Below are 25876 nucleotides of genomic sequence, written 5' to 3'. Positions count from 1 at the left end.
AAGTAGATACTCATTTGCCTTCTTAGATTTTCCAGTTCTTAACTGATAACTTTATTGGTAATGGAGCATTAAAGGCTCTGAACCTCCTCCCCCCCTCCCTCCCCCAAAGTTCACTCCATGTAAAGTAGTTGATGGGGGAAGCTTTATGAATGGCTCCTGTACAGGATGGGGAAAGAAGACAAAAACCTGTGTGTTTGTAACTTGAAATTACAGTTTCTCTCTGTTATGCATAAGTCAGTTATGTCTGACTAGTCTTGTTCTAATATTAACTTGCAGTATTGAACTTCTAAACAGTAGTAAAAAGACGCTAATAACTTATTTAGTGAGCTCTGGATGTTTATTTAAACAGATAATTAAACACTAGTACTGCAATAGTAAGGTTATTGTTAAATAAGTATAATAAAACCTATTGTGTAATTTCAGTCAAGTGTAGGAATGTTGCTACAGGTTACCAATGACTAAATTCATCCTGTAGCTATGGGATGTGTTCATGCAATAGTTTATCTTACTTTGACAGCAAGCAATCAACCTAAAATGAAGTCCTAATCCCAAAGGAAATAAGCCAGTTATGATCGGCTTTGTTCAGAGAGCAGTGTGCACTCTGATTTGTATCTGTTACCCTTGAGCTGATCTAGGTGTTTGGTAATGTGTATGGAGCTACAGTATCGCTGCTGGATGCTTCAAAAAGGATGAGTGGAACATGTGAGTTGTGTGTTGTTGCTTAAGAGTGCTGTTCCTTTTTCAGTCTGTCCACTTAGGCCAGAGGGAAAGGAGGGTGGTAGTGCTTTACCACTCATCCCAGTGATTTCAGCAGTGCTTGGCACACCTGTCAGTATTTGCTTTTGCATTAAGAAGAAAAAGTTAATTGTGTGTTCTCTTCCTTAGCTCACAGTTTTGCTCAAGATAAAAGCTCAAGTTGAAATTGTGAAATTAGACTTGGCAAATTAATGTTGATTTCTTAATAATTGAATATTAATGACCTGGAAATGGAGTGACACAATAAAGGTGCTGTTCTGGTTTTTGTGGCCTTTTTTTCAGTTAAATACTAACTACAATTTCATTTAAATAGCTCAGATGAGGAGCTGTCTTGTCCTTACTTTGGTGCCTTGGGTGGTGTACTTGAAGAAGATTTGCTGTGAATTGGAAAGAACTATACATGAAACTCTGCTCTTGGCTATTTCAAATGTTATGCCAAGGTGGATGATTTAGGCTTTTGGTATGTGATGAAGTGGACTGATTGAAACTCAGAAACACTTCTGACTTCTGTGCCTTGAATTCTCATCTTTTAAGGGGGATGAAGCAGTTAATTTTTCTTATACGTGTTGGTGTCATGCTCTTTCTTACTCAACGAGGCACATAATACTAGGAGGAATTACTTTCGAGTAGCAGGTCTTGTTGAAGCAATGTTTAGTTACTAAATATAGCCAAAGGTAGAATCACAGAATGCTGGTTAAGGATTCTTAAAGCCTTTCTACTTGCTAATGATTTGGGAGAAAAAACAGTATTTGACTATATGGTGAAAAACCAAGTTCTAACAAATTAGCAGAAAATTGATTTAAATGAAATTATAGCTAATCTAATTTTGGTCTTTCCTTGCTTCAGTGTCTTGAGTTCACCCATTCAATATTCTTAAAATAGGTTACTTAAAGCATAAGTTCCTGATAACTACACTGTACTTCCCCCAGCCTGAACTACAGGCAACATTGATGTCTAACTTCATTTACTAGTAGAGTTTTGACTGCTGGGAACATGGTGCTCTTAAATATACTATTATATATTATAATACTGAAGTATATAGGTACATATGTGCATGTATGTAAGAACAAAGTGCTTTATGTTTTGCTGCTTTGGAATGGAAGAAGGGCATTTTGGGGTTTCAGGGGAATTGACGGCTGTAACAAAACATTGCATCCTTTTGCCCAGATGCTCTTTAAACCAAGGAAAGTATTGTGGTTGCAGTACACTTTTTTCCTTATTTGACTTTTTCTAACAGCTGCATGTGCACATGTTTACATTTGTACATTAACTACTTCAATACATTTTGTTAAAACACTCCCTTTTCCATCCCAGCTTTCTTCAAAGTTCCCTGTTTATGGCATTCAGTAATGTCTAAAACTAATGAAACAATATCCTTGCTTTTCTCTCCTCTTTTCTTAACTGTAATGCTGTCTGGAGTACTGATATTTTATTTAACAGCTGGTTTTAAATTTGATTTCCATTAAGTGCATTAAAGATGTTTTTTAATATATGCATAATAAAGTTTTTATCTGGTCAGATCTAAGTGGAAGGCCATAAAGGTCATATTTCCTTGCTGATACTACAGAAAAAAAATGGATTTTAGAATGTGTTATGTTTTTATAGTTCCTATAACACTAAAAAATACTGAGAATACATATTTTGTGAATTGGTATTAATGTGAAAAATTGTCTTGCATATTTCACTTGTAATTATTTCCAGGCAGTTTCCTAAAAGTGGATATTTAAGGGGAGAAGTCCCTAATGACCACTGGCTTCATAGAATGATGCCGAATGAATATAAGACAACATGAATATAACCATGTCCTTAAAAAGACCCAAATGTACTGTCCCAGTGTAACTGGTTTTTTTTGGTTTTTTTTTTAACTTCCATGATTTCTAACTCAGTGTTTCTCACCACTCAGAAAATGAGAAGAAGTGTAAGCAGATCCTTCAGAAAGCTGTGGAGTGCTCTGCTGTTCCCCTGGAATTGTTGGAAACTGCTCTGCAAAACTTTCATTTGAAAAAAAAGCAGTTACTTTCAGATGAGGAGAAGGAGAACTTTGCAGGTAATTGCAGTTTTTTAAAATATTGGTTGAGTTTATGCATATTGTAATTCCAGATTGAAAAAAAAAATCACTGGTGTTTGTCCCTTCCAGATACAACCTCAGAATCTCTATTTTACCAATGAACAGATATACTTATCTATATTATGAATCTGTGAATCTTATTCCTTTAATGCTTGTTTTCGTCTTCAGTGCAGTGACTGTAGTTTGCAGGAGCTGTGGGATTGTAGGTTCTGTAACTCTGCAGAGGGTGTTCCTCTGACTGTCATCAGGCATTTGTAGTTTGTAATTGACTTACAGCTGTGTGAAGTAAGAGCTACTGTTGGTAGAGAAGAATTAGAACTGAAACATACAGACTAAATGATACATATATAGGTGGCTTGGAGATGTATCTTGTGACAGACTGGGGAAGCTTTGATAGTCATTTCAGTGAAAGCCAGATCTAGGAAAAATCATCCATTTAGACTTTATTTTACACATGGACAAAACCCAGATGTTTATCAGTACAAAACTGAAGTGCTTGGCTATATATCATGAATACTAAGGGAACCTTGTTGCTGGTATGTAACTTGAAAAAGGGAACAGTTATCTCTGGAATTTTCAAGAGATAAATTTGTTTGAAGGGGAAGTGAGCAAAAAATGTGATTTGACTTCAACACCAAAGTGTGTGTAGCTAACTCTTTCAAGAGTGATGTCTAACACTTCCATATTTTTGCATTGTGTAAGGACAGAATTAATGTAAAAAAGGTCTGATTTAATTTATTTAGGGGTATATCTTCAGAAGTGTGGTTTGAGATTTGCCTGGCACCTACTGAATCAGCCTTTGACTAATAACACTAGTTGGGGATGAACACTTGTAATAATACTCAGCTATGGCAATAATTTTTAATAAACTTTATTTTGTCTTACTCTGTTTGTCATTAATTGAATACAGACATAAGTGCACTGCTGATGTACTATGCCACAGGAGAATATCTTGTGGGATATCCTTCATGGATTGTACAATTGAAATTATTGACTTGCTGCTGCAGAGTTAAGGTAATACCTGTGAGAGGATACATGGCAAAACCCTGCCTGCCAGTAACGAAGCAGTGAACTTTGGAGCAAGAGTAGGCTCATTTATTTTCTCATATATATGAGTTTCAATTAGGTATTTGAAAAATGCTATGTAGTAGTTCAGTTATTTAAAGATAGAGGTTTAAAAGCTAAATAACAGCAGACTTGAACTATCTCAAACTCTGGGACATACATGGCCTAAATCACTAAATTTGGCTTTAAGCGCATTTGTATGGTCCTCTGGAGCAACAGAGGTGATTTTAATGTATTGGCTTTTAGGTCTTACCTGCTTTGTACTTCCATTTAAAGAGCTGGTCTTGTAAGTTTTTTATTTGAAAACATGAATGCTTTAAATGCATTTGTTCACAGCTTCAAAAGATTTTACAGAAAGGTTTTGACAGTTATATGCAGTTAATGCAAATATAAACCACGCATCAAATCTAGAAACCTTTGGTTTAATTCCTTTTTCTTCTATTTCATTCATGCACAGCGCTCTAAAGTATTTGACGTACCAGGTGCAATCAAACACATTTAGTTGGGAAAAGGTAATTTAGTATTTAAGAAATGTAGGTCATAGAATCATTTTAGAATTGTTTTGGTTGGGAAAGACCCTCAGGTCAAGGGGTCCAGCTGTGGCCAGGAGTGATATGAGAGGCAGATAGGCTGTCTAAGACTGTGAAGGAATGAAAGTATTGTAGATCACCAACTGGATATGAGTCCAGTGGCAAGCTTGGGGTAAGAAAAAGATCTTTGTACAGGAAGAAAGCGTGGGATGTGTAATGTGTTTGTGAGATGATCCTGGGTCGGTAATGTGCTAATTCAAAACAATGTTCAAAGTAACATAAAAGGAAAGTTAAAACTACATTGTACATTGAGGCATTTGCTTTATTTAGATGAGTAGTTTGGCCTACTGGCATAAGTAGTTTATTGGCTATTTCTAGTATTTAATGTTTTATAATGCACTGTTCATTTGCCAGAAGCCTGTCTTCTGGCTGAAAGTGGAAAGAGCATATGGGAGAATCCAAAAGAAAAGTAAAATTCATTTTAATTGACTGATCCAATTTAAAAATCTCAAGATAAATGCTATGTAAAAAAGTCCTTTAAATATGATTTCTTGGAAGGCTGTGGATAGCCATGAATCTTCTGTTGGTCAAGCAGATAATTTCCTATACTGATGGAAAACAAGGCCTATGTGATATAGAAGATCATGTTATATAGTATCTTAGTTAGAATTGCTTAATGGTTTGGGTTGGAAAAGACATTAAAGATCATGTAGTTCTAAGCCCCTGCAGTGGGGCAGGGACACCTTCTGCTAGACCAGGTTGCTCAAAGCACCATTCAACCTGGCTTTGAACACTTCCTCTTGCCTTTGATTTATTTTTTTTTCCTTTTTTTTAAATATGTTCTTTGGTGTCTGTCTTCTTAAAAAAAAAAATCTTACAGCATGGAAGAGATCTTAACCAAAATAACCAGATATTAATTTGAATTTTTAAAAAATGGGTTTGTCAGGAAAATAGCTGAATTCAGGAGGTTGTTGTTTATCTGAAGGTGCTTAAAATGGCTTGTACTCCACGTTGTTCCCTAAATGAAGAATTAAACTGTATTGTAACATGTGAATATGTTCGTTAAGGTGCTAATATATTTTCATTAGTGTATTCTGAGTTCTTGTGGTTTCTTCATCTCTGAGAAATGACCTTCCCTTCACCTGTAGGGAAAAATAATGTGGAAGACAATGTTCTGAACTATTTATTTGTGGGTTTGACTCTAGAATGACTTTTCAAATAGCTTGTTTTCTTGTTTTGCTTACTGTAAAGTATATCTGAAATATACACTTTCACAAAGTTTATGAAGTTGACATTTCATTTTAAGGCAAGTGTACAACTTCATAAAACTTTGGACAAATCTTCAGTAATAAAGGAGGATTCTCTACTGAATTAAGATAGGACTGGTGAATGAGGTGCTTGCTATTGCCTGACTTGATATTACCTGACCTTGCACAGCTTATATGATCACTTCCAAATTTGCTGTTAGTGAAATCAGCTGATTTTATTTAACCCAATTAATTGATTAGAATAATTCAGTTGAATTTTTCTCATAAGATCTGAATGATTCTAACTGTTTTCCCTACAGTGTCAAATGCACTGGAGTCTGGACTTCAGAATATAGGTGGAAATCACAGAAGCATAAAAAGGAATGATTCTAGTGAAAATTCTTCTACTGTTAACAGACTTTTACTTGGGTAATGTCTTAATTTCTTATTTAATTTATTACAACATCATTTAAACCAAAACCAAACACATACATGACAGCACTGTGTGTTTTGTTTTGTGGGTTTTTTGTTTGAGTTTGTTTTTCCTTCAGGGAAGAGAAGTCACAGGAACTGGGTGCCCCAGTTAATTACCACAACCCATTGAGACCACTAAATAAATCAAACCAGGTAAAATGTGTAATGTTTTCTTAATCTTAAAATCTTTATTCTGCTTTATACACCTGATAACTTTGAATTTGCTCTTAGATTTGCCCCTTTGGGAGGGTTCCTGTTACCCTGCTATCTGATGATGGTGAGGACATGGAGGATTCAGATGTCCCTCTTACAGCTAGTGTTATGAAGAGGTATGGTTATTTGGTTTACATAAAGAACAACAGATTTTAATACTCCTTTTCAATGGTGCTTTCATTGGATAGTGGAAATGTCAGATGTTAATGTTAAATTTGACCTGAAGGTTTGACACAAATAGTCATTATAGTTGCATTAGATACTACAGAAACCTACTTCTGATCTTACTACTTAGATTCTTTGCATGAAAGCATGTAAAGGTAAATTTCTTGCTCTGGCTAATCAGTGAGCTCAAAAGAAATGGGAGATTAAGGCAAAAATAAATTTTGTTCAAAATATATTTACGTTTGTGTAGTCCAGGTTTTAAAATTAGAGATAAGGCAGTCTTGTAGCATTCAAAATATTTTAAAATCTTCATTCTGTAGGACTTCATTGTATTATTTCTCACTTTGCTGTCCAAGTGGACCTGCTTTTCTCTTTATTTGAAGCTCATAGCCAAAAGTCTTCACACAGCTACTTTTTCATCTCATTCACAAAAAGGCTATCACCACACTGTGTGCTGGCATGTGATGTTATTAACAATGTTACTTCACTAGGCAATCGTGCAGCTCCAAACGCACAGCCATCGTTGCACGTTTTCCACCATCAGAGCCGAAATCTAGTGGGCGTGATTCGTACAGCCTGGGAGACTTGCAGGTAACTTCAGTATTTTTTAAATACGTAAAAAGAACTCTAGCTCTCCTATGGTATTAGTATGAAAGATAATAACACCTGTTTCAGTTTAGAGAAGAAATAATGTAGTATTTCTTTCCCTTTAGGTAATCATTTATTAATAGAAATGTTCATTGTGGCTTTTAAACTTGAAAATTGTTACGCATAATCAGGCATTAAAAAAGAGCTTTCTCTAAATAATACCTCTGATGGGAGCAATGGGAATGCTGTTACAAATCATCTGATTTATGAAGTGGGGATAAACAGATTTCAACTTGACTACAGGACCTCTTTTAGCTGTAGTCATGAATTTTATCATGGGAAATACTCTATTTAAGTCCATTGAACTAAGTTACACTGCTGTATGGAGCCATAAATCATAGCATTGGATAAAGATGGGTTTCCAGCTATGGCTTGCATTTTCATGTCCCATGTCCCCATCACCTAAAACAAAATTCCAGAATAGAAAGCATTTAGGTGTTTAATATTTTAGAATCTTTTCTATAATACAGAAAATACTCTATTTTCATTATTATAATATATTATTTTTTTATTATCTTTTCTATAGAAATGATTCTATTATAGAAACCGGATTATTGAAATTTAGAATGTTGATGTAGTTAAAAATAGCAACAGTAATACTTGCCTATGTAACCTGCACTGTACCCTGAAGCATATTTACTTTGTGGTGCATCTGCCATTTAATTACCATAGGACATGTCTTTTGGATACTAGTCTTGTGTTTTCTTTTGATTCTCTTTTTTAAGATGCTTTTTATGTTTTTTTAGTCCTTACAAGAGAAAACAGCTTTACAGTTGCAGATGTTGGATGAGGGCAGCTCAGAGACAGCTACCAATTCAACCGTGACTCTTAAAAACAAAGTGGATACAAGTCTTGTGAAGAAAAGAGAAGGTAACTATTAATTTCATGTCTAAGTAGTTTGAAATAGAGTAAGCATTGAAAATTTGCTGCTCTGTTTTTTTTAAAAAGTGCATGCTAATTGGAATTGAGGAGTAGGTAATTAAAATTTGGCTTTTGTGTGGTGTCTCTGATAGTTGTGGGGGAAAAAACAGTCCCAGCACCCACAAACACCCACAGTGTCCAAAACTGTGAAGTGCTGGGATTGAAGTAAAATGTGAATGTATAGTGCTAATTCATTATGTTCTTACCTCTTGCAATACATATAACAAAGAGGCATTGAAATAACAATAGTGGAATATTTCAGCTTAACACCTGTTGGCCTGAGAGTAGGAAAATATTGCCAGTTTATCAGATAACAATATTAGTTTATACCAAAGGAAAAAAGGTAGATGTTGGTGGAGAGAAATTCAAATGGAGGACTATAAATTTCTTGAAGGGTCTATTTAGGTTTTTGGGGGTTTTTTTGAGACAAATTATAGTGGTATGGTTCTCCAATGTCCCTTTTTTCCTTTTGTGCAAAAAATCCTGGATAATTTCCACCTATATTGATTGCAATTCAATTTAACTTGTATTTAAGGAATCCTTTGGTTTGAATAACACTTGTACCAAATAAATGTGTACTTTTTAGAGGTTTATTAAGTTTCATTGTCAATCAAATATACTATTATTCTTTGAATTACTGTAAATGCTTTGGTTTAAACATGGTTTTTAGCCTTAACTGTATTGCCATTTTTAGCTGTCTTTTAAAGAAATGTAGGTTTTTGCCATCATTTAAATGGCTGAGATGTTTACGGTATTATTAACATACTTTTGGGGAAGGATTTGAGTTCTTTTAGAAACAGCCAGTTTTGGTGTATTTTAGAAATAAATACTTCGGTAGATACTGGGTTATCTAATACATGGATTTTGATTGTTGTGTGAAGTCATCTAAAAATAGGGGTGGCATGAGATTACATTATGTTGTGTCTTCCTGGAAAATGTTATAACCAGCTTGGATTTATAGCAAATGTTTCAGGGCTAGTAAAATTTAGAAGGTTGCTACTGATCATTTACCACCAACACCATGGAATATGGAATAAATTTATTAATCTCTACTGGTTACTTCAGGGTTTCATCAGAAACCTAGTTTCCTCAGTGCCTTTCTGATCCTGCTGAAGAAATTAGGTGAAAATGTCTAATACTGCAAGAGTTGGATTTAGGATTATATGTAAGTACATATGTATTGTAGGAAAGAAAACATTTCAGTTGAAAAATGGTGATTTTTCACTGTCCTCTTAGTTCCCCAGCAAAACCTTACTCACTGACTTGCATTGGGAACAGTTTGGGGTTCAGGTCATGCTTTCCCTGTGTGTACCTCATTCAGGTTTCCAGGTGAGATGCTGGTTGAGGTAGTTGAGTCCTTCAGTAGCTGAATGGCACTAAGCTGCTCAGCATGGGATGCTGCTTTCTAGTTGTTTGAAAAGAAAGCATTTCAAGCATATGAAGGGACACTCTTTAAGCTTTTCTGTTTGCAGCCTGCACTGTCATATCCCACCAATTCACTGTCCTATTACCTGTGCAAAAGGAACCAGGAGACAGCGTGCCAAGTGCCTTTAGGCCTCTGGCTTCAGTCATTACACTGGATTATAGGTTGCCTATTGTCACAGACAACAGATTTCTAATTTGAAGTGTTGTAATAAGTTTATCTTCAGTGCCTTATAAACCTGCTCAGTGTCCCAGGATGTTGTGGTACAATTTATGAACATACTCTTATTCTGTGTGTTAACGGAGGAAACAGTTACATCTTTATTACTATTACAGCAGTATCCTAAGATTTTGAAGAAAGTAGCCATGTTACTATACTGAATTGAGTATGAAACCTGCAGATTACATTAATGTCTTTTAAGGTCTGATTCCAGTAAATCAACTCTGTCTGTTTAGCCTGATCTAGAAAATCAGGTAAAATTATCTAGAGACTATTTCAAGTATTGAATCTTTTTAATAACACATTAAATGTGTGTGTGGTTTTTGGTTTTTTTGTTATTTTTTCCCAGAAAATGAAGTTCAGCGTCTGGAGCTGAAGATACCAGAGCCCAGGAGCCTGGAAGGTCAACAGCAACGATCTAGTTTTGGTGAAAGCTATAGAAAACAGTTGGAGCAGATAAAACTAAACTGTGTTAGTGCCAGAAAAGAAAGGCCAACTCAAGAAGTGTCACGGAAAAGCTGCTACAGAGAGGTAAAGCAACAAGAACATGTAGCACATGTGTGCTAGTAGCAGCCTGCTCATGTTGAAGAAATTATTCGTGTTCTTAACTGTGGCTCCTTGTGCGATGTAATATCTTGCTTTTTGCCCTTTGTAGGAAAAACCAACAAATGTTGAACAGTCTGGTCATCCTGTTTCAAGACGATTATCACCATCAGATGCTGTTTCTAAGAAAAGTGACCCATCACATGTTTATGGAACACCAAGAACCACATCTAATGATTATATGGCCTGGTAAGCCTACTGTAAGATGGTAGTTAGTTGATCTCTGGAAAGACTTAAGCATATTTCTACATGGTTTCTTAAACTTTTCTGTTCTGACAGCAAACATTCCAAGTGCTTCTGTAAAGTGCCTAACTTTGAGATTCAGATTGTGTTTAGGGACCTTTGTCTTTTCCATCAGCGTTTCACCATTTGGATGTTTACCATGAAATCAGTAAGTCCTCAGTACAGCATTTACCTTTTTCACTGATCCCTGCTACATGACACTTTCTTTTGGATAATATTTTTTTGTGACTGGCAGGCTTTTTAGATTGATAACTATATATATCAGTTTAGTTCCCATAATGCAAGTGTCTGAGGTTTTTTAAAAGCACTTTAAGAAATCCAGAGGCTTGCAGAATTATGCACTTAAGTTAGGAAATGATAGCATTAATTTATCCATGTGACCTTAAATTGGGCATAAACCCCTATGCCGGTGTTGGCAAATCTTTCTAATTATGTGATTACTTATTGTTTTCATAAGTCTCTAGGATGAATCATATAGGTCAAGGTTGTATGCTGAGTAAGCACTGTTCCTGTTGATAGGGCCTCTGTCTCCCTGGCTGTAGAATTCAGAATATATGTAGGGAATGAACCACATCATCTCATGAAGGAACTTGATAGTAGTCCTTGATTAAATTCTCATTCATTAATTTGTATGCACATGGGGAATATGCAGAATTGCTGAGGGCTTCTGTATTCAGTGAGAACTATACTTTTGACTGGTTTTATCCTTTTTTTTTAACTTCTGTGATTTTACTCTACCAAATAAATTCTAGGTATATACGTTCTCTTCCAGTTCTGATCTTGGCATTAGTTTATGCAAATACAGTGGGGAAAAATTAAGTATCTTCAGTATTATAGCAAAATAGATGGCAGACACCTCGAGAACAAATTTAAAAAGCCATAGGATTTTTTTCAATCTTTAGTTTTTTTAAATCTATGATCTTTCTGCTCATATACCGGGTAGCTAAAGCTCTAAAGGCAATAGTGAGGGTTTTTGAAGTTGTCTGTCTCAGTATGCTTACTTTAGAAAAAAGCTAATCTAAAAGGTTTTTGAATAAATAATAATAAGCTGGAGAAAAGTAACTGTGGCTCAAACTCTCTGGTGGTCAGCTCTTCTAGCTTTATAGTTCTTTCATTTTTCAGTTTCTGGGAAGTGCTGGTTAGTGTCTGAAGATAGGGAGTTAGTGTTTTAAAAAGTATTTTCTAAATATGATAGTTTCAGTGTATTTCTGAAAGGACTTCTAAATCAAGAAGTTGAAGTGGTCTTAATAATGGTAATTACTGAATGAAATAGAGGCTTGGGCTCTTGCTAGTCATAGGGTTTAACTTTCAAGAAACATGGAAGATTTCAACTTTGTTGTTAAAATAATCCTTTAAAAATACGACTAAATGCAGGTATTGTTTATGTTTTTGTTAGTTTCAACACACCAGTCGTAAAGGACAAGTTTGTACCAGGATGTCAAATTTCTACTCCCTACAGCCAGTTCCCATATTACTTGCCACATACTCCAGCAACTCCATTTCAAAATCAAGTTGGCTTGCAGGTAACAATTTTCTGTCACTTTTTTTGCCACGTGTTTTCACTGGGAACTACTTTAAGTAAAATAAGTGTGTGTATATATTTTTTTTTAATCTGAAGTTACCATTCATTTTCCTGGGTGAGTAATGGAAAGTAGTCTGTTATTCCCAAAATAACTTCATGTGTATGTCTGAATTTAGATGAAATAAGTCAGGTATTGAAAAATCAGTTGAGTTTTGTCAAAATGCTGGAGCCTTTATGGCTGCAGCCTAAGCCTTTTCAGATACTACTTAATGACAGAGGAAAGAACTAGAGTCTTTATTTTTGTTCTGCAGTGCTTTTACAGTGGTACTACCCACTACAGTGCAGTACCAATAAAGAGAAGCAGTGTGTGTTGAAAACCATGAGTTTGAATTGGGTAAAAGAATGAAGAATTGCATTCTTCCTCCATCTTTGCTAGATTTCACAAATTTTGATATGTTTGTTGTGGCCTGACATCATGTAAAAATTAGTTACCTTAGATGTATTGCACACTCAGGTAGGAATCTTCCCAATTGTAGATAGAACTGGGGGATAGGCTTAAGATTCCCACCAGAGGATAATATTAGTAAATCAAACTTGAGGCCTTTGTATGGCTTGGTGTAGCCAATATGGGCAATGCAGACTGTTTCAACTTCACAGCACTGAAGTCTTCTAGGTAGTAATTAGCTTCAAATAAAACGGTGAGATATTTCAGTACAGCCCTTAAGTTGCATGCTGGGACTGAAAGTCTCTTAGATAATATAGGTTCTGACGTTATATGTAAAGAGGGAGGTGTCTCTAATGATCTGGGAAGCCTTATTAAAGAACACCCTTGATTTACAGTATGAAGAGCACTGGCACCTTTTACAAGAGTTCAATGATGTTACATGCCAAATGATGATCACTATGTGGGGATCTTCTAGCTTTCATTTGAAGTTTCTTTACTGCTTGTAAAAAACTATCTTCTTCAGAAAGAGCAAGACAAAGCATTTTAACTTAATGAAAAGCAAACCTCTAAGTTCTGTTACGTGTCAACATTTATTTCTTAACCTTTTCTGTATGATGTACACAGGTTCCAGCTTCTATACCTTCACATGAATGCCTTGCTGTCAATGGAAGAGTTTATACAGTATTAAAGCAAATAGGTAGTGGAGGCTCGAGTAAGGTAAGGTGCTCCTTTATCCTATTAGGCAGTCACTCATTTACACAGTAGTAGTTTTATTGTAAATACATGTTGAAGATATCTAATGAGTGCCTAGTGCTAATGTGTACACACTGCTTGACCCAGGGAATCTAGAACTTTTGCTCCTGAAGATAATTTTTGTGGTAGAGCAACCATTAAAATTCCTTATAGAATCAGCTCTTCTGTTAGAAGAGATGTGCTGCATTGTCTACATCCTAATGTGGGAGGCTGTTGTTTAGAGCAGTGTGATTACATTGTTGGGAAATGGGTGACTGGTAAAGTTGATTGAGTTCCTTAAGGAGGCAGACCATCTCTTACTACTTCTGTAACTTGCATGACAAGCAGAATTGTAGCTATGTCTGAAGTGATGAGTGAGCTGGTTTTTACATTTTGGGGAAACTTGGGGTCATGGGAGCTTGGGAAAAGATTTTGGCAGAATCTCTTGGTTTAGTTATAATTCCTTATTTTCTTAACAGCTTAAGCAGTTTAGCTGGATGTTGTGGGGGACTATGTGAAAGCAGTCCAGGTAGATGATACCTGTATCTCTTCCCTTGTCCACTGATGGAGTCCCTTTGCCACAGAAGGTCACTGGGTTGGTCAGACAGGACTTGCACTTGATGAAGCTGTGCTGGCTCTCTCAAATTACCTCCCTGTCTTCCATGTGTCTTAGCACAGCTTCTAGAGAATGTGTTCTAAAGATAGCTAATTTAACTAATTACTTAAAGAGGTCTTTCTGTTTGTGAATCCATGTTGCCTGTGCCTGATAATTGCATTTCAGTAATACCTAGTTAGGATATTCTCTGTAATTTTTCCAGCAACTGAGATTAGGCCAACAGGTTTGTAGTTTCCTGTGTCTTCCCTTACGCCTTTCTTGTCAATTGGAATAATGTTAGCCACCTTGCAGTCAGCAGGGACCTCCAGAAAGAAGATGTGCAGTGTGCAGTTGTAGAATGACAGGGCTAACTCTGTGTGTCACTTTGTCTCATAGTCTGCTTAAAACAAGGCAAAAATAGAGCATGTTATTAATGAGTTTTTGCATTTGAGTATCACCAAGGATGGAGATTTCATAGCCTGTCTGGACAAGTGGTTTTCCTGTTGGACTACATGACAGTGGAAAAAAATCACAATATCCAATTGTAATTTTCCTTGTTGTTAGCTGTGTCTGTTGCATCTCATACTTCAGTGATCCAAGAGTAGTCTGTCATATCTTCCCTTTAAATAACTGAAGGCTGCACTTGGATTTCCTGTAGCCTTCTCATCTTAAGACTGAACAGACTGTGGTCTCAGCCTCTTCTCATGCGCCATGTGGTCTAGCCTCCAAATGATTTTGGTGTGACAAAATGAATGTGTGAGGGCAGATCAAACGTCTATCTCTGCAAGTGTTATTTTGTAATCTTTATCTTAGGAACACTTCTAACTCATCAAATACCACACCTGGTAAAATACCATGTGGCACCAAGATAACCTCTGATAGAGGGTTGTTTCTGTTGTAACTGGTGACTTCTTTCTTGATTTTTTTTTTTTTTTTTTCCTTCATGCTGCCTTGTATGAATTTTTTTTTATTGTTTCTTCCTTTTGAAAAGGTAGATATTTGATATTCTGGCTGAGTTGAGATGTGAAGGACCATAGTAAATCAGATGGGGATGAATGAAATCATTAACTGATACTGTTTTGCAGGTGTTTCAAGTACTAAATGCCAAGAAGCAGCTGTATGCTGTCAAATATGTGAATCTAGAGGAAGCTGATCAACAGACTGTTCAGAGCTATCAGAATGAAATTGCTCATTTGAGTAAACTGCAGCAACATAGCGATAAGATCATCCGGCTTTATGACTAGTGAGTAAATACTGATTTTATTTAACCAGTGTCTCTCTATAAAAAGCTAATTCCTTCACTTTTAACATACACTTTTTTCTTTTAGTGAAATTACTGATCAACATATCTACATGGTAATGGAGTGTGGGAATATTGATCTCAATAGCTGGCTTAAAAAGAAAAAAAAGATGGATCCATTGGAACGAAAGAGCTATTGGAAAAATATGCTGGAAGCTGTTCACACAATCCATGAATATGGTATTCTTAAATAATTCTAGGTATTTGTATTGGTAATATGGCAGATAATGAATGTATTTTAAGTTTGGAGGTGATACTTTTTTTAGTGTTGGTGTAATCTTAATGATCTTCAAAGATGGGTAGTTAATGTACTTTAAAAAAAATCAGAGAAACAAACGACCAAGGTAAATCTTGATGCAGAGGTAGACTTAGCTAACTCAAGAGGGATCTACAAATGTCACTGTTTATGTTATGCTGTCTGTTTTCTTACAACAGCCAGAAAATATTTTCTGTATTGGGCTACAGTGTATACTCCCAGTTCCACTTGTTCTCTATTAGACTCAAATTTTAGCCACTCATTCTCTGAAAATAGCTTTGACATTAATGACAGCTCTGTCATCTTTACTTTGACAAAGTGTTTCAGCTTTTTCTTAGAGTTCTTCAGGCTTTCCTCTCATCTTCACCTATGTAATAAAAGTGTATGCATCTGTATTCTGTTTGGCTGTATAGCATAAAGGAGAGGGCAGACTTGGATCTTTTCTTATATAAGAATGAAGACCAGTACATATAGCAGAAAGCATCACCTATTTTCAGGACTAGAGCATTCAATAATATAGCAAACAGCAAAACATACTGAAATTCAGGGTACATACATCAATGTCTTTTTTCAGAAAGATCACATGCATTTTTGTAAGATATAGAGATGGATTGGTTGATTATGTAGATAATAACGAAAATTGATATTAAGTTGTTCCAAGTAGGTTTTGTGAGAAGTCAGTTGTGTGTACTCCTCAGTGAATGGTACCTTTGATCAGACTGAGCAATATAATTCTTTTAAGTACTTGCTTAGCTAATTGCAGAGTGCTACAGGCATGGACAGGCCACTGAATTGCTCCAGAGCAGCAGGTCTGTGTGGCAGTGTGCACACAGAGCTGGAGGGTCTGTCCCAAACTGAGACAGACTGTGCAGCTCAAACTGCTTGGAGCTGTTCTGGGGTGCCTGCAGATTTGAAAAAGTAGAAATTCTAACTAAACTCATGCAAGTCTTAACTGTTAAGAAAGAAAGTGAAACACTTATGAAATCTGCAGAGACCCAGGTAAAGCCAATCTGTACCTTTCCTCTGTGCAAGGATTATGGGAATTGAGTAATGCTAAAACTCAAGGTAGTAACTCTGATTGACTTTAAACTCTTTTTTACAGGCATTATTCACAGTGATCTGAAACCAGCAAACTTTCTTATAGTTGATGGCATGTTAAAACTAATTGACTTTGGCATTGCAAACCAAATGCAGCCAGATGTGACAAGTATCGTTAAAGATTCTCAGGTGAAATACTTTTGGAAAATTCATGTCCATTTTTCTGTGAAGTGCTGTAGTACCTGCTGATAATTTTGATTATTGTAATCACCTCAATTAATACTGAAATTTTATGCTGAATGGTTTTATGTGTGTCGCTGTTGAGCCGCTAGCAGAGTAAAGAAGAACCAGTTCTCAGTGGCAAGAAGGAAAGACCTTTATTGTTTTGATTTCATCATATATATAGAGTTTTCAAAGGTCACCCAGATTGGTCGGCCAGAAGCCTCCCCCTAGGCCTGATTGGCCAGGCCTGCACCGTCCAGATCTTGGGACACTGTTTTTAATAACATCCAAACTTTATCTTTATTTATAAAACACAAAAAGAATTCTCATGGGAAAAGCCTGTGCTAGCCACATATGTGTATATGAATATTCATGTATATTGATTTTTACATGCTTTTAATGATCAGAATAATAACAGCCTTCAGCCTTAATACAACAAACATTTTGTAGATGCTCTTCAGTGTTTTGGGACAGAAATCTAAGTATTTATTAAGGGAATGAAGTGTAATGCATGCTTTAAAGACGATTTTTTTCTTTTTTTTTTTGTGGCTAGGCTGGCACAATGAATTATATGCCACCTGAAGCAATAGAAGATAGGTCTTCCTATGGAGAAAATGGGAAGCCTCGTTCTAAGGTAGTATGATCTTTTTTCTTATTCCCTTCATGTTAAGAAGGAAGTAATCCAGTCATGTATCTTTAGATTTGGTTTTCTCAAAATCTTCCACTGAAACTTGAACACAAGAAAATTCATTGTGCTATTATGATGGTGGACAGAACGAAGGTTAAGCCTAAACTCCCTCATTACCTAAAAGCGTTTGGCAGGTGGTGGTTAGGAAAATGTAGGTGCTCAATTAATGAGTTAAATTGAAGGCCAAGCAGATGCACAGGCTTGGGCATTGGAGGAACTAAAAATACAGTGATAATATCTAGTCTGATAATAAACACAGAAATGATTTAAAATCAATTTTTATGGAGAAATACAGGAGTTCCAGTATGTTATCTGTGAATAGCATTGAGCAACAATACTGAGTACAGTGCAGTACACGAGCTCTTTCACGTATCAGAGGCTGTACTGATGACTCATGTTACAAAAGCTTTTTGAGCACCTTTTGAGCTGTGCATCCCTGAAATCCAGGCTAGAGTTTTCAGAGTGTATTTCTGGGAGGGTCTTCTATGGAGTCAAGTGAGAGAATCATTCCTCTGTTACTTCTTGGTTGCCTATTGTGCTGTTTATGCTCTTTTCTTTTAGCTTTGTTCTGCCAAAAACTGGTGAAGCTCTTATGGCACTTGCTGCTGCTGCACCAGCTGCATTTTAGCATTCTGCATAAATAACCTTGGCTTTAAATCTTTTTCTGAAAGCAAGGAATTTTGCTTTCTGATGCAGGACATTGTTAGTATGTTTGCCTAAACACATTATGATGATGCTGTGTCAGTCATATTTTTGAGCTCTTTTAAGTGAGAAGTAGGCTTTACAAGTACTGAGTAATACCTAATAAGGTCTTTCAAAAGATGGTACAATGAAGTCTAGTATTTTAGGGCCACATGTAGGAGTTCTTTATAGTCTATTAATTTTTCTATGCTACAGAGTATTGTGTATTGTAGAAATCTTTATAATATCACCAGTACTGAAGGGCAAAGCATTTTCACACTGGCAGTCAAACTTCAACTGAGGGGTACATAGTTTAGTGAAAAAGTATTTAAAATCCCTATATTGCTTACATCTAAGTAATGTACATGAAGATTAACTTTTCATAGTTGAATGGAAATATGCCGTGAAATACAACCTTTCTAAATAGAGAATAAGAGATTTTATAAGTTGATTTCTTTTGTTAAGGATGATAATTTTAAAATTTTTTGTCCTTTTAAAAACTGCATGCAAGGTGCAGACTTGTTCTGGAACTCAGTTCATCTAAGCAAAAATCTAACCTCTGTGCTGGGAGTCAGGTGCTCTGTGTGCATCTTTCCCCACTCCGTCCTCTCCCGCACTCTGTGCTTCTCTTAAAGTGCTTCATCTTCAACAGGAGAAGTGGAAAGTTGTCCTGCAAGGAGCAGGCTGGGTGTTGTGGTTGAAATATGGATATGAATCCTTTAAACCTGGGGGAATTGAATTGTGTTTTTCCACTGTGGGAGACAGTTGTGATGTCTTACTGTTTCCTGGATTTAATTAATTTAGTATGCTTTTATTTGTATTTATTTTTAAATATGAAATTAGAATCACGCTGTTTGTCTTGTTAAGGACTAACTTTAGTTTTAAGTTGGTTCTTCAAGTAAGTTGTTTTCAAAAATAGCTAATAAGAATAGTTTTCTTATGGAATATCAGTGAAGGAAGCCACATCACTGTCTTGGTAGATAATGGCATGCTGGCCTGGTGATTTTGTGTGATAGTTATGAAAATCTATTACACAATGGAAACTGTATCATTGCATGATAAATTGACTGAAGGGACAGTTTCTTATGTAGAGAGTAATCTTCAATTCTTTTTTTTTTTTTTTTTTTTTAATATTAGATAAGTCCCAAAAGTGATGTGTGGTCACTGGGATGCATTTTGTACTGCATGACATATGGAAGGACTCCATTTCAACATATAACAAGTCACATCAACAAAATGCATGCTATTGTTGATCCAAGTCATGAAATAGAATTCCCAGATATTGCTGAGAAGGATCTACAAGATGTGCTGAAGGTAACTGTCCCTTAAAATAAATTTTGATTTAAATAATGGTAATTTCTTTATTTAAAGCGTATTTTCTAAAACTGAACAAGCTGTCCTTGAGAGACTTTTTTCACATATAAATGCTCACTGCTACTGGTAGTAACAGGCCTTATTTCAAAAGAAGAATGAAGCTAGAGCTATTTCATGTAGTTTCCATATTAAAGTCTCTTTTCAGCTCAATACCAAATAAGTAAATATTGAAAACAGTCTGACTTAACCCCTTTGGTTCAGCATCCAAAGTAAATACTGTTAAGTCCTAGGACAATTCTTCCTTCTACAGGCAACGCATTCTTCCTCTTTTTTCATTTGCAGCGCTGTTTAATAAGAAATCCTAAAGAAAGAATATCTGTTTCGGAGCTGCTGGTACATCCCTATGTTCAAATTCAAAGTCAAAGTCAAACAGGTACATTTATTCTAAAATACACTTTGATTAAATAGTATTTATAACTTTCCTTAAAAAAAACTTTACTCTTATATGTTCTTTGCACTTGTTGGCATGACTCAATTTTGTTTGGTGCCTATGTTTTCTTCAGAAAAGACTTCAGTATTTTAATTCTTAAACCTCTTACAAACTGCACTGGTAATTAATACACTGGTAATATGTACAATTTCAGTAGAATTATAAATGAATTGCAGGTGTCCCAAATGCAAAAGGAACAACAGAGGAAATGAAACGTATCCTTGGCCAGCTTGTTGACTTGAATTCTCCCAACTCTATTTCTAGAGCTGCAAGGGTAAGTAAATTCTTTTCCATTTTGTGTAGTAGTACATGGTCATGCAAACAAAAGTTAGAGTTTTTGGTAGTGAAAGCTGGAACAATACATGTATCAAATCTTTAGCTGTGGCTGGAAAAACATTGCATATCTTAGTGCTTTTATTTGCAAGCATGCAGAATCTCTCTACATTCTTCTAAACTGGAAAGGTTGAAAATGATGCCAGTAATGCTTATTTTTAGCTTTTTCTTTCCTTTCCACCTCTCCCTACATTTGCTTTGCTTTTAAGCTGCCCCAGTGTGGGGTCTTTCAATTTAAGAACCCTCACTAGGGAGAAATTATGTAAATTGATCTGTCAAGTGTGCAAGCTTTTGGACTGCAACTGTTCCTGCCTCCCGGAAGTTGCTGAACTGCAAATGCAGTTGTGTAGTATGCGTAAATTGTGCAGTATGTGTAAATTAGTTCCTGTGTGTTGAAGTATTAGTAGCCTATCTGTTTATTGCCTGAAAGAGAAGCTTGATAAATCTTCAACTCTGTTTTCTAGCTGTGTCTCAGAAGAAGTGATGGTGGTAATGTATACATGAGATATTGAGAATGCAAAGCTGCTTTCATGGGGAGGAAAGCAGATTCAGTGTATATTAAAAATCTGAAGGAGTTTATGCTTACACTACTAGTTGTACTTGATCTGTTTTAAATATGAGGGTGAACAAGTAGTTATCCTTTTAACAATATGGTGATGTGGCTGTTTGTGGGCATTTGAGTATCTCATGTAAAGCTTGCGTGCCCTGAGTACACAAATAACTCTCTCCTTTCCTGCTGGTGTTTCCATACTGGAGACAATTAACTGGGTAAACTTGATTTTAGATCTCTGCAACTCATTTGTTCTCTGCTGACTTGTGAAACTCAATAACTTTGCCCACACTGCTGTCAGCATATGTGTTTTCTTTTAGGCGCTACATTGCATTACAGCTGGCACAACTAAGCTGTCTTAAGTGTTTTTATTTTTAGATTTGAGAGAGAAATTTTGGTATGGGATATTTCAGTATGTGATGATTTAGTTCAAGAGGTAGTGTTTGTTATATAGTTGGAATCCATATGTAATACAACTGTATTCACCTGAATAACCTGTGTGTTTTAACTTTCAGACTTTATATGAACAGTGCAACAGTGGTAAAACTCTTGATGTATCAGCATTTGCAAAACCTGGGAGCCAAAAAACTTGGACAACAAAATGATGTACTACTGTTCAGGAGGCAACAGATATCTGATCTGTTCAAAAAGTATTTTGTGCTGCTAGCTTTTAAAATGACACTCAGCATAAAGTTTGCATTTTTATATGTTCTTTGTGTTCTTCTGATAATGCGTGCAGGTCATTAAAAAGAATTTAATTGAATGCTTTTCACCATGGGCTCTTTCACTCCCTGCAGGCTGCTTGGGCTGAGCAATGGCGATGGCTACTTGGTGATTATGGTCTGTGTTACCTACAAAGCACTACAGTGTCTGGAATACAAAAGCTTGTATGAGAATCTTGTAGTTTTCTTGTCCCCCTGAAGCTAAAATAAAGAAGTTCCAAAAAATGCCAGTCGATGTACATGAAAAACATGAAATATCTTTTCAAACATCTCCTAAGGCATGAACAGAGTGTTAGGCTGTTCTGTCCTTTGCTGACAAAGACCTTGTGTCCAGCATTGACCATAACCAAGGACATAAACACTGTGTATAAGCCACCAGTTATGATACTGGTAGATGCATGTAAATATCACCCAGTTTTTGAGCTGTTCCTGTGGTTAAGTGTTATGATGGAAGCATCAGTTCTGTTATGAACTTACATGAATAAAATGGCTCTTGTTGTATTAAAAATGCTATTATAAGTCTAGTCTGCTTTTTAAATTTCAAAATAATAGAAAATCCTTCAAGATGCATTATGATAAATTAATAATTTGGATTTTTAAAAGCTTTAATACTAAGCATTCTCTAAATGCACTGAATGTAAGAGAACTGGATCATATGTGGTTGTTATTTGATTAGTCAGGTTTTAATTGAATTACATTTCTGGTGTGTAAGTGTATGTTCACAGCTGCCCTCCCTTGTTTAGCAGGGATTCTCCACCTTACTTAGAGAGAGTCATCTGGAGTGGGAACTATTACTGATAGGGAGGAGGGCTGAAGCAGGGTCAGAAAATGTGTGTTCACACCAGTGTTGGGGCACAAACAAGAACAGCACATCTCCTTTGTAAGAGCAGATCTGGAATGATAAATTTAAGGTGTTGATCTAGTTGTCATTATCTGAAACAGGGTGTGGAATCTCAATTATTCATCTGTCAGTATCGGGGTAGTTATCCCATATTTCTAGTGAAAAAGGGTTGTTCTCCATAATGGTCTTGTTCTTTCTGATTTTTTTTTTTTAAGACTTAGTGCTGCTGCTGCAGAAGTTCAGTGGTATTTCAGGCATAAGGAGTACCTACGCTAATTGTATTCCACTTTTTCTTTATAGTTTGAAAATGTTAACATCGATATAACAAAGTTGAAGCCAATGAAGAAAAAAATTTTATTGTTCTGCACATTTCATATTCTAAAGTTTTGAGAGACTGCTTATGGGAACTAAACCACTTTTTTCTGGCTTTCTCTGGAGAGGCAAGGGGGAATAAGTAACAGCCTCTTCAGAGAAAAACCTGTGAAGAAAATCCTTACTCTGCAGAAATATCTTTTCAGAAAGAGTTATAATTGAAAATTTTCTCAACTCCTTGTCTTGATGACAGATCTTGAAAAAATTATTTGTAATTATTCTAATGTTGTAATTAACTGTTGCTGTTTTGCCTCTGTAGTTTGTGTTAAATATTGAGAAGCAGTGCTGCATTACTGCACAGCAGTGCTACCCTAGCTACAGCTATTTTTCTGTTGTAGTGTATGGTTTCTCAAACCTTTCTCTTATTCCATGACTGCTGAAGAACCTACAGGAAATATAAATGGCATGAGAGGGATCTTATGAAAGAGCCCTGGGGCTGATAAGAGGCAGTGGGTTGTTATCAGTCATCCCTTTTAAATAATTTTTTTCCATTGCAGATGGGTAGTTGATTTATACTCCTTTCCCACCTCAGTGACTTGCTGCAGGATGTCTGTCTACCTTTGCAGCTGCCACTTACCGGTCTTTAATCTATTCCAATTCTTTTTTTTCTGCCTTATAGACTGCTGTCTCCTTTCTCAGATTCTGCTGGAGTCTTAAAAGTGTAAGTGAATTACAGAATAGCTATGTCTGATTAGCTTTAAAGGACAGAAAATAACCATTTTAAGTGTTGGGTAACAGGTAACGGCCTAAAGCTTTCTCAAGGTTACCAAGTGTCCATCCTGCATTACTGTCACCCTCAAGGCTGCATTTCAGGACACTGTTTGTATCCAACAGGGAGAGAAGATGGCTGGTAAAGCAGAGTATGTCTCTATAGAAGTTGTTACTGGGTACATGTACAGTATAATACTGTATCAGCTAATAGGGAGATACCACAGCTACATTAGTGTCTTTACTCAGCAGCTGATACTATAAAAGAACCTAAGTGCAGAAGGATGACTTCCCTTTTCATTTATGAATGGGTATTGTATGACTCAGTCTCCAGCTCCCTCATGAAGGGAAGTGGAGGGGCAGGCATTGATCTCAGGAGCTGAGGGAATGGCAGGAAGCTGTGTCAGGGAGGTTTAAGTTGGGTATCAGGAAAAGGCTCTTCACCCAGAGGGTGGTTGAGCCCTGGAACAGGCTCCCCAGGAAAGTAGTCACAGCACCAAACCTGGCAGAGTTCAAGAAGTGTTCAAGAGCCAGACAAATCTCAGGCATATGGTGTGACTCTTGGGGATGGTCCTGTGTGGGGCCAGGAGTTGGACTCAATGATCCTTGTGGGTCCCTTCCAACTCAGGACATCTTATGATTCTATGACACTGCCTGAACAGCTGTATGTTTAGTTTGAGTTCAAACACTAAATAGAGTTTAAGTTTTGAAGGCTCTGCATGTGTAGTCCGTCTTGTGACAGCAGTCAGAATTGAGTCTTTGACAAGTACAAGAAAAGGAAACTTGTTTGCTTGCATAGAACTCTGCTACAAGGATACTTCACCAAGCAGTAAGAAAAATCTATCCACAAATCCATCACCATAACACTGGAGGAGTCAGACTCCTGCTTCTCATCTAGTCTTGTAGAAGGCATTCTTAAGGTGCTACTGCTGTTCATGTAGCTGGGCAGGAGGGAAATGGTTAAACCCTGAACAGTAGAGTGTAGAGCTGGCTGTTAGTCTGAAGATAAGTTGTCAAATTGTCACTGTTTTTTGTCCCTCCTGTGGATTTCTGTTCTTTCTTTAAGCACCTGGTAATGGTTTCATGTTAAACAGTTTAACTAATTCTGGGAGTGTTGATAAGTATCTAATTAAATTCAACAGCTGTAGAAAACTTCTGTTTTAGTCCAAGTCTGAAGTCTAGCTTGTTCCTGAGTTCCTCGGCAAGGATGACTGGCTAATCCTTGCAGGTACCATTTATGGCAACTACTTCCTTTTCCAGTTGTCTCCACTCTTATTGCCTTGCTGATCACACAAAACAGTGAGTTCTTAGCATCAAGGATAAAACAAATACTATTTTTTATCATATTTGTTTAACACTTACTGCTAAGGCACATCCTGCTTCAGCTAAACTGCTAATATGGGAGTATTCCCTTCCTGCTTGATGTATATATCTCCTCCCAGCCTGGTTATCTGTACCCACCTGCCCACGGCACAAGGCTTGTCAGTCTGTCAGGGAGCTGGTACAGTGTGCCCTTGTTTGCTTACTGCTTCACATAAAGTAATTAAGAGATAAGTCTTGCAAGATAAAGGCCATAAAGAATGGAGCAGGCAAGGCAGTGTGATTTACTTGTAGGATATAGAGGTGTACACTTGCGTGGACAAAGGAGTCTTTATACAGCTTGCCCATACACTCTCATGGGAGTTGTTGAAATGAAACCTGAGATAAAAATCTGACTCCTCACCTCAATTCCTCCCCTTGGCAGGTAGAATATTCACAGCTAAACAATGATGCAATTTCAAGATTCTGGCTTTAATCAGATGAATTGCTAAAATCCAGGCAGACTTTGCAATGAAAGATATGACTAATTTAATGTGGAGTAGTGGTACCACTGTTCTGAACCCTGAATGAACACAAGGAATAGGTCTGTTTTAAACAGCATCTGTCCATTGGTCTTGACCCTTACATGTTGTAAGGATCTCCGTCTTGCCTCTGTACCCACTTAATTTGCATGTTATGTGGTAAGTGTGGGTAAGCTTGAATTCCTCTTTGTCACATCCCCTATGTCTCTGTCTTTCCCCCTATTTTATGCCACTGTAAATTGTATCTTTACTTGACTTTTAAGTAACTATATTTAAAGAAATGAGTTAAATTTGTACTTGCTTACTCTGTAGTCTTGAATAAACACAATCTTAGAGGTTCTAAATGATTCTGTTAGCCTAGCACTGCCAAGTCATGGGTAAAATATTTCTGTGGGTCTTAGCTCTTTACATTCCTTGTCTTACTTGCTTGGATTTGGCAGCTGTTCAGTACCATCGATCTGTACAGTGCTGCTTGTGTTCAGTAACTTGGTGGGGCATAAAGCTCTTTACTGCTATTGCAGAGTGGCGCTGTACTTTGAAATACTCTTATCAGGCATAAAACTTGTCACCCACATGGTGTTTGGATGTTCGTGCAATGGGGTGTTGATTTAGGGACACAGTTCTGTGCAGCAGAAGGCAGTGAAGTCCTTT

The 25876-nt window shown here is 36.6% G+C and overlaps 1 protein-coding gene across 4 annotated transcripts in view; it reads left to right on the top strand.

Moving 5' to 3' along the window:
- TTK (TTK protein kinase) overlaps positions 1-21971 on the top strand; it is a 31804-nt gene extending 9833 nt beyond the window's left edge. For 3 of the 4 annotated variants that reach the window (XM_085056447.1, XM_085056448.1, XM_085056449.1), the window contains 18 exons: positions 2660-2803; positions 5987-6095; positions 6218-6293; positions 6372-6469; positions 7010-7109; positions 7913-8036; positions 10079-10260; positions 10385-10521; positions 11972-12098; positions 13167-13259; positions 14955-15112; positions 15198-15349; positions 16528-16652; positions 17239-17319; positions 19192-19368; positions 19711-19801; positions 20035-20132; positions 21257-21971. In XM_085056447.1, the coding sequence (XP_084912573.1) occupies positions 2660-2803; positions 5987-6095; positions 6218-6293; positions 6372-6469; positions 7010-7109; positions 7913-8036; positions 10079-10260; positions 10385-10521; positions 11972-12098; positions 13167-13259; positions 14955-15112; positions 15198-15349; positions 16528-16652; positions 17239-17319; positions 19192-19368; positions 19711-19801; positions 20035-20132; positions 21257-21346 (2162 nt within the window). In that variant the 3' untranslated portion in view covers positions 21347-21971. Of the gene's footprint in view, positions 1-2659; positions 2804-5986; positions 6096-6217; positions 6294-6371; positions 6470-7009; positions 7110-7912; positions 8037-10078; positions 10261-10384; positions 10522-11971; positions 12099-13166; positions 13260-14954; positions 15113-15197; positions 15350-16527; positions 16653-17238; positions 17320-19191; positions 19369-19710; positions 19802-20031; positions 20133-21256 lie in introns of all 4 variants that reach the window. The other variant, XM_085056450.1, reaches the window with a different exon arrangement.
- The last annotated feature ends 3905 nt before the right edge of the window (positions 21972-25876 follow it).

Source organism: Lichenostomus cassidix, chromosome 3 (assembly GCF_008360975.1).
Source record: "Lichenostomus cassidix isolate B80296 chromosome 3, HeHo_3.0, whole genome shotgun sequence".
Lineage (NCBI taxonomy): Eukaryota > Metazoa > Chordata > Aves > Passeriformes > Meliphagidae > Lichenostomus > Lichenostomus cassidix.
The sequence above is the reverse complement of the archived record's forward strand: the minus strand, read 5'-3'. Positions and strand labels throughout refer to the sequence as shown.